Source organism: Sus scrofa, chromosome 2 (genome assembly GCF_000003025.6).
Source record: "Sus scrofa isolate TJ Tabasco breed Duroc chromosome 2, Sscrofa11.1, whole genome shotgun sequence".
NCBI lineage: Eukaryota > Metazoa > Chordata > Mammalia > Artiodactyla > Suidae > Sus > Sus scrofa.
The window spans coordinates 75,391,310-75,399,914 of NC_010444.4; the positions used below are offsets into that span (position 1 = coordinate 75,391,310).

At 53.7% G+C, this 8,605-nt stretch overlaps 1 protein-coding gene across 1 annotated transcript; it reads right to left on the reverse strand.

Moving 5' to 3' along the window:
* Positions 3,428-8,605, reverse strand: S1PR4 (sphingosine-1-phosphate receptor 4). Its single transcript, XM_021084143.1, has 2 exons — positions 6,683-8,605; positions 3,428-6,101 (listed from the first exon to the last, which is right to left on the reverse strand). The coding sequence occupies exon 2, from the start codon at positions 6,016-6,018 to the stop codon at positions 4,861-4,863; it is 1,158 nt and encodes a 385-aa protein (XP_020939802.1). The 5' UTR covers positions 6,019-6,101; positions 6,683-8,605; the 3' UTR covers positions 3,428-4,860.

Sequence of the window (8,605 nt, forward strand, 5' to 3'; positions counted from 1 at the left end):
AATTTCACTGGGTGTCTCAGATTTGTATTTTCTTATCTGGGCACCCTAAGAATCCAATTGTCTCAGGGTCCCTGGAGGCGTTGAAGAGCATTAGTAATTCACACCCTCTTGTACAGATGGGAAGACCGAGGCCACAGGGTGCAGAGCACACTGGCCCTAGCCCCCAGACTCTGATACTGTTGCCAAAGGAATTGGGCCCTCCCTCCTACCCAAGGGAGAAGTGGCAGTTATGCTGATTAATAGCATGGGTTCAAGTCCCAGCTCATCCACTTCCCAGGCTGTGTGACCTTGGGCATGTTGCTTCACCTCTCTGACCCTCTTTTTCCTCAGCTGCCAAATATGATCATCAAACACTCTTCTTGGGCTCCCCAGGGGTGTGTAAAGATTCAATAAGATAATCCACGTGAACCGACTTGGAAAAAGCAAGGCAGACGTGAAATGCTCAATAAGTGTTGGTATTAGGAGAAAGCACCAAGCTTGTGCAGCCTCAGAGCTGCTGCATCTGCTATCCCTGCGAAACACTCACGCCCCTCCCCCACCCCACCTTTCTGCATGGCTAGCTCCTTACTGAAATGATGGGCATCTCTTAGTTTGAGGCTTGTCAACCCTACCAAACTGTGACCGTTATGTGGGCAGGCACCAGGTTATTTTTCGCTGGAACTCCAGTGTCCAGAACAGAGCCTGACACACAGTGGTTGCGTGAGTGAATGAAAGAGTCATGAACACCCCAACACACCAGCCCAGCCCTCCCAGCTATGTCCCCTGCTTCTGGCCATCCCGAGGCCTCTCCAGGGAGGTCCTAGGCACCAGGAGTAATGAGCGGCCCGGTAGGGCTGGGAAAGGGATGAGAACTCATTCTGGCCCACATAATCCTCAGCAGCAAATGTTTATTACCTGCTTCTCCATCCAACCCTATTCTTCCACTCCAGGCTATGAACAGGCAAGACATGCACATGCGTCTCTCACACACACGCACACACACACTCACCCAGAATTAGAGAAAGAAAACAGCCTGAACTTGGCTCAGATAGCAGGAATTCGACTCGAGAGCTGTTCATGCTGCCTCCTCTCCTGACCCTTGGTTTTTTCTGTCTGTAAAATAAGATTCAATTAATCCTGCTTTGTGGATATGAAACCTAGGACAGCCCAAAGGATGAAATGGAACATTTGTTCTGAGTTTTCCAAAGAGGGAAGGAACTGGTATTTATTCATTCATTCATTCATCAAAGAGGCAGTAACAAGCAGGGATCAAGAAGTCACCTGCCTGGGTTTGACTCCCATCTCTGCCTCTTCCCAGCTGTGTGACTTTGTGTAAGTTATCTAACCTCTCTGGGCATTGGTTTCACCATCTGCAAACTGAAGTTAATGATGATGTCTGCCTCCTGGAGGTTTTGCAAGAATTAAATGAGTTAATACAAAAGTGACAAGAATATTGTTGAGTGATATATAAGGCTTTGTTGTTATTTGTCATTTAAAAACATACACATAATAGTTTGAGGGCCTTTATACTCCTTGCTTATCAATATCCCTGGACGGCAGGGGATATCAATATCCTCATTTTACAGATGAGGAAACTGAAGCCTGTAGTGTGTGGCAGAGCTGGAGAATGGAAATGAGTTACAGACACCTGAGCCACCTAACGAGCAGAAGTCAGGATTCATGGGGACAGTGCCACCACAGTCAGGGAGGTGGGTTGAGAATAAGGAAGGGGAGAGGCTTCCAAGGCTCAGTGGAAGGAGTGCTGCTGAGTCCAGTTCTCTCAGAGCCCCAGATCATGGAGCACCTACTGTCCGCTGGGCCCTGTGCTGACCTAGACACTGTCACTATTTCCACTCTCACAGAGCCCAAAGTCCAGGGGAGAAGGTGGATGTGTGACCAGGGGGTGATTGGAGCTATGATGGGGATGCACAGGCAGCTGTAGGAGCCCAGAAGAGGGCTAGAGAGGAGGAAAAATCAAGGAGACTTCCTGGAGGAGGTGATGTTAAAGTTGAGAACTGAAGGATGGTCAGGGCAAGTGCCAGGCAGACCACTCTAGTGGGAGCAACAAAGGCAGGTGCAAAGGCCCCAGACAGAAGGTAGCAACAGGAGTTCCCATCGTGGTTCAGCGGAAACAAATGTGACTAGCATCCATGAGAATGCAGGTTCAATCCCTGGCCTTGCTCAGTGGATTAAGGATACAGCATTGCCGTGAGCTGTGGTGTAGGTTGCAGATGTGGTTCAGATCTGTTGTTGCCGTGGCTGTGGTGTAGGCCAGCAGCTACAGCTCCGATTGGACCCCAAGCTGGGAACTTCCATATGTTGAGGGTGCAGCCCTAAAATGAGACAAAAAAAAAAAAAAAAAGAGAGAAGGGAGCAACTAACAGTCCAACTCAGACACGGCAAAATATGACACGCCAGAGGGCAGAGGGGGCCACGGGACCAGCTTACACAGGCCTGGGATACAGGATTCAAGGAGGTCCAGACTTCACTCATGCCAGATTTCACCAAGACCCCACACCCTGCCTGCCACCGTCCCAGATAAACACACCAGGAGTCAGGTAAAGGTAAGAGGTACCTCAGCTTATTCTGCATCTGATATATGCTTGGAACTTTTTCCAGCCTGGCCAACAGAACTTTCTGTTCTGATGGTGGAAATGTCCTGTGTCTACACTGTCCAAAACAATAGCCACAAGCCACTAGTCCCATTGAGCACTTGAAATGTAGCTAGTGTGACCGAGGGTTACAGGCTGAATTGCGTTTCCCCCAAAAAATTCATGTCTTGAAATCCTAACCTCCTAAGACCTTATTTGGGAACTAGGATTGTTACAGGTATAATTAGTTAAGATGACTCACAATGGAATAGGGTGACCAAAGGGGAAATTTGGAGTTCCCATTGTGGCTCAGCAGGTTAAGAACTGGACATAGTGTCTACAAGGATTCGGGTTCGATCCCTGGCCTCCATCAGTGGTTAAGGATCTGGCGTTGCTGCAAGCTGTGGTGTAGGTCACAGATGCAGCTCAGATCTGGTGTTGCTGTGGTTGTGGCTTAGGCTAGCAGCTGTAGCTCTAGGCTGGAAACTTCCATATGCCACAGGTGCAGCCCTAAAAAAAAAAAATAAATGAAACGAAAAATTAAAAAAATAAAAAGGGGAAATTTAGACTCAGATGCGCATACAGGAAGAGTCCACGTGAAGATGGAGGCAGAGATGGGATGATGTGTCTCCAAGCCAAAGGACGTCAAAGATTGCCGGCAAAGCACCAGGATCTAGGAGAGAGGCCTGGCACAGTCCCTCCTCACGGTCCCAGAAGGAACCAACCTTGCCAGCACCTTGATCTCAGACTCCCAGCCTCCAGAACCAAGAGAGAATCAATGTGTTGTTGAAGCCCCCCCACACACACCCCGGTCTGTGGTATTTGGTATGGCAGCCCCGAGAAATGCACCAAGAAACTGAACTTTTAAAATACATTTTAATTCATTTTAAGTAGCCACATGTGGCTAATGCCTGCTTTCCTGGACAGCACAGGAAAATGCTTTCCCATCGCCGCATCCTCCATCCTGCAGAGGAGAATCGGAGGCCACTGTCTTGGCTGGGAGGATGAAGACAGAGAACTTCCTACCAGCCAAAGGTGGCTACATATGGAGGGTGAACCCCTACACTGTCCTGTACTGCTGCCTGGAGTCTCACGGGCCATTCAAATGCAAATGGAGTCCAAGTTCAGTTCTTCAGTAGCACTGGACATTTATCAAGGGCTCAGTAGCCATGTGGGGGTCCCATGCTGGATGGCACAGATGTAAACATTCCCTCCATCGATGGACATTTGGTTGCACACCCTGATGCCATGTGCTGCCGCAAGAGCCCTGAACGAGTAACTGACAGCCTCCTGTGGTGGGGGGGGTCTGTCCCCTATCAGCCCATTTTACAGATGGGGAAGGGTGAGGCAGTTAGTGCTAAAGGGAACTCTACAGGTGTGGGTGAGATTCCCTGAATGAGGCCAGGAGGGCCAGGCAGCTCCCCCTCTGCTGGCCCCCAGGCTGAGGCCCAAAAGATGCAGAGGCCAGAGGTGGGGGAAGGAGGCTGCCTGGAACCTAAGATGAGACATAAGGCAGGGAAAGGGGAAGTGAGCGAGAAGGGGCGGGTGTCAATGTCACAGCCCCCTCCTCCCCACTGCCTGGCAGCCTCCAGAAACACTCACCACACACCAACAGAGTGGATTGGTCACACACATGTGTATGGCAAGCTATGTCTGTGCACACACGGGCACATGAGCACATACCCATAGGCACAGCTTGTTCCGCCCTCAGCCTCTCTCACACACACACATACATCCCCCCCCCCATAGTCCACCACTTTCTGTCACAACCACACTTCCCAAGCACACGGACTCATGGCCCTCCTGGGCCCCCGACACAGCTCAAGCAGAACCACAGCCCTCATCCCGTCACCTGGGTGCCACCTGTGATTAAGGAGAAGCTTCAACATCTCATCCTCTCATTGACCTTCTGTTTTGTCTGGGCATGGACCCCATGGCCCAGTCCTTGCAGCCTGGGAGCCCCACTAAGGCCCAGAGAGGGGTTGGAACTGCCTCAGAATCACACGGGGGCAGGAACGCGGGGGGAGGGGCGCCATACACAACAACCTCATTCAACCCCATTCCAGGAAGCTCTTGGTTCCAAAGAGCAGTTGCCTCTCGCTCCCAGCAAACTGTGGGAAACGAGCTCTGCATCAGCAGCTGCAGGAGGCTTCGGGGAAGACCACGGGGCCCTGGAATGCACGTTCCCAGTTGCCCAATTCCTTCATCTCCACGCGGCAGGCGGGCCGCCTGCAGCTCCCCCGCGCGCCAGCGCGCACCGCGTGGATGGACCACCGCCCCAGCCATGGGCTCAGACGCTCCGCACGCTGGAGATGCTGGACAGAGGCTCCCGCATCCGGAAGCTGAGCGAGCGTGAGCCGCGAAAGCTGTCCCTTGGCCTCAGCGAGCTGTCGGTGTTGGAGGCTCCAGATTGAGCCTCCGCCGCCTGCGCCAGGCAGTCCCCAGGTCCTCGCAGGCCGAGCCGTAGACACGGGCAACAGAGGAAGCTCAGCACAGCCCGGCGCACGTCCCGGCTGCGGAAAGAGTAGATGAGCGGGTTGATGCCTGAGTTGAGCACAGCCAGCGTCAGAATCCACTCCATGCCCCGCAGGTACTCCTGGGCCCAGACGTTGGAGCCGAAGATGTCGGCCAGCAGCAGGCCGAAGAGCGGGCCCCAGCACACCACGAAGGCCACCAGGATCATGAGCACCGTGTTGAGCAGCGAGCGGGCCTTGCGGCGGGCGGGGGCGCGCATGGCCTTCTGCCCGTTGGCCCGCACCACCCGGAAGATGGCTCCGTAGAGCACCGTGATGGTGGCCAGGATGCAGGCGAAGACCACCACGCAGAAGAGAATGTAGTCCTTGGAGTAGAGCGGGAGCAGGCTGGAGCAGCGCTGGAAGGCGCACACGCAGTTCCAGCCCAGTAGGGGCAGCAGGCCCAGCAGGGTGGCCAGCAGCCAGCACAGCCCGATGAAGCTGCACACGCGGCCCCTCTTGGTGGCCCCGCTCTCGGCCACCGGCCGCACCATGGTGGCAAAGCGCTCGCCGGCTGTGAAGAGCAGGCTGAAGGTGGAGGCGGCCAGCGCCATGAAGAGCAGGCCCTCGCGCAGGAACCACTGGGCCGGCGCCAGGCGGAAGGTATGGGCCCCCGACAGCAGGACATTGGCCAGGTATGCAGCGCCGGTGAGCAGGTCACTGAGCGTGATGTTCACCAAGCAGTAGTAGACCCAGCGCCGTGACCTCATGCGGCTGGCGATGGCCACCAGCACCAGCAGGTTCTCCAGCACCACCAGGCAGCTGACCGCCACGAAGAGCCCGCGCAGCAGCCCCAGGCCGCCCTCCTCCGGCCCGCCCCGCCCTGCCAGCCGGCCCGAGTGGTTGTAGTGCAGGATGATGAGCCGGCTGTGCCCGCCAGCCGCCAGCTGTTGGCAGGATTCGGGGGCCTCAGCCGGGGCCTCCGTGGTGTTCATCACGGTCCCGCGGGGCAGACTGAGGCCCGGGGTGGCTCGCCCCAGGCAGGGTGGAGCCGCCTGCCTTGCCCGGTCTTGGTTTCCTGTTATTTGAAATTTCCTGTTATGTTCAAGGTACCCCCAGGGTGGGGGTGAGGCCAGGACAGGGAGGGGCATCCCAACGGTCTCAGCTCCCACCAGGGCCCCAGGGAAGGACCTGCGGCCGCCCCCTGCTGCGAGACCCCAGCCCTGCCCCCTTCCGGTCCTTGAAAGCCCAGTGCGGTTCCACCCCCCACCCCACCCCAGGAGGGAAAACCAGCTAGCTCCCTTGTGGCCCCTGGGCTGAAGGACTTCCTCGCTCCCATGAGCTACGCCCTGCAGGGCCCACGGTTCCTCACCAGCTCCCCAACTGCTCCAAGCCCACCTGGCACACAGTAGGTGCCTAATTATTGTGCACCAAGTGACACACAGGCTATGGGAGCAGTGGCAGCTCCCTCATCGATGGCGCAGATGCACTTCATTTGATCCTCACGGCAGGCCCAGGACCGACTCGTCTACAGAAGGGAAAACTGAGGCCTGGAGAAGCTCTATGGTCCAACCGGAGTCCCGCAGAAGAACTTGCAGCCAGAAGTGAGCCCCCACATACCCACATGCTCACACAGGGGGAGGGGGCTACTCTCCTTACTGGGGTTTTCTGTTGCCTCTCCTGCCCCTGAGCTGGCCTTCCTAGGAGCAGAGCTGCACAGGACCTCCACCCAGGGCAGCAGCTCACCTCTGGAGGGGGAGGGGTCACTGGAGAAGTGGGGAGCTCCTCCTGCCCCCACTGCTCAGCCATCTGACCCAGGCTCAGGCTGACTCAACCTGAGATGGTTGAGGACAGTGGTGGGGGCACCAGGTGGAGGAGAGGAAGTGGGGGTTGATGTGTAGAGCGATGCTTGGGGAGCCTGAGGGAGGAGGCTTAGCCCTGACCAGTGTCTGAAGGGGGAGGCATAGGTATCTGAGGGGCTCAGGTATCTTCCATGTGTGTTGAGTGGGCAGGGGGCCAGGGGCTCAGAACAGCCCAGCAATCCCTCCCTGAGTTCACTGTTCAGCTCTAGGAGCAGGACAGTTACAGGGAGGCTTAGAGGGAGGGGCTGTCCTGGGAGGCAGCAATGTCCCATCACTGGAGGTAACCAAGCATAAACAGATCAGAAGGGGGGAGGGTGTGGGGGGAGGGGAAGTAAAAGTGGCTGGAGTGTGTGGCGAGGGGGTAGGGTGAGTGTGCAGTAGGCCTAGGGAGCCCCAGTCTTGGGCTCACAAGAGGCCACGGATCCAGGCACATCCACAGCAAACACTGCATCTTCTGAGCCTGGACCCTGAACTGAGCCCTGATCCCAGGCTGAACCTTGACCTTGGCTGAGCCCTTGACCATGGGCTGACTCCAACCATGACTGCTGACACCTGACCCTGGCTGAGACCTGACCCCAAACAGAGCCCTGATTCCAGGCTGGGAGAGCAAATTCAGAACTAGACTAAAATGCTATGAGAGAGCACAGTTTGACTAATTTGAGACCAAGCTGTCCAACAGTGACCTTCTGCTATGAATAACCTGCTGCCTGGGTGAAAGGCCATATGTGCATTAAACCTTACATAAGCTTATGATTATCCCCAAGCTATAGAAAAGCAGTCCCCTCTCTAGAAATTTGTCCTGAAGACATAGCTCTAACCATACACAAGTAAGTATGCAGAAGGCTATTCATTGTCAATGCAAAACATTGGAAGCAACCCAGATGTCTGTACGCAGGAGAGAAGCTGGTGCATTACATTGCACCCCATGGTGGAGTACTACACATCTATGAAAAAGAATGGAGTGATCCCTGTGAGTGGAGTGGGGTGATTTCCAAGACATGCTGTTAAGCTGAGGGGGAAATTCAAAACAATGCATGCAGTATGTTACTTTGTGTATAATAAAGAAGTGGGGATAAAATGTCCACATATCTGCCTCCATTTTGCAAAAGGAAAGAAAAACCAGGAATCATCAAATTGGTTATCTGTGGAGGTGGATGGAACTGAAGTTGAAGAGAGGAGGAGATGATAGCGTTTTGTATTCCTCTTCATATAGTTTTTAAACAGTTAAAGCTTTCTGTATTCAACAAAAAATTAAATCCACACTAATGGAGCAAAAAAGCTTTAAGATGGAATATAAATAGAAAACAAATGAGTTGAACTGTATTTCAAATGAAAATCATAACTACACAAAAATAGAAAAGAACCAGCTTATGCAACTTTTGGACATGGTACTCACTCTAGAGACAAAGGGAACTACAAAAAAATTTTTTTTAACTTGGTTCAGTACATTTGTTTTCACGAGGGGTATGGGTGTAGTGATTCTGAAACTATCATGTGTATTGTGGGACTGAGTGAAGTAGCAACTGTGTTGATATTATTAGGAATCGGGTCTTCACTGGGGGAGAAAGAAGTTGCAAAGATTAAATGGAAAAATTCAGAAAAGAAATGCATAGGGAGGGACTAGGATTAAAAGTATCAGTGTGGGAGTTTCCACTGTGGCTCAGCAGAAATGAACCTGACTGATATTCATGAAGATACGGGTTCAATCCCTGGCCTCGCT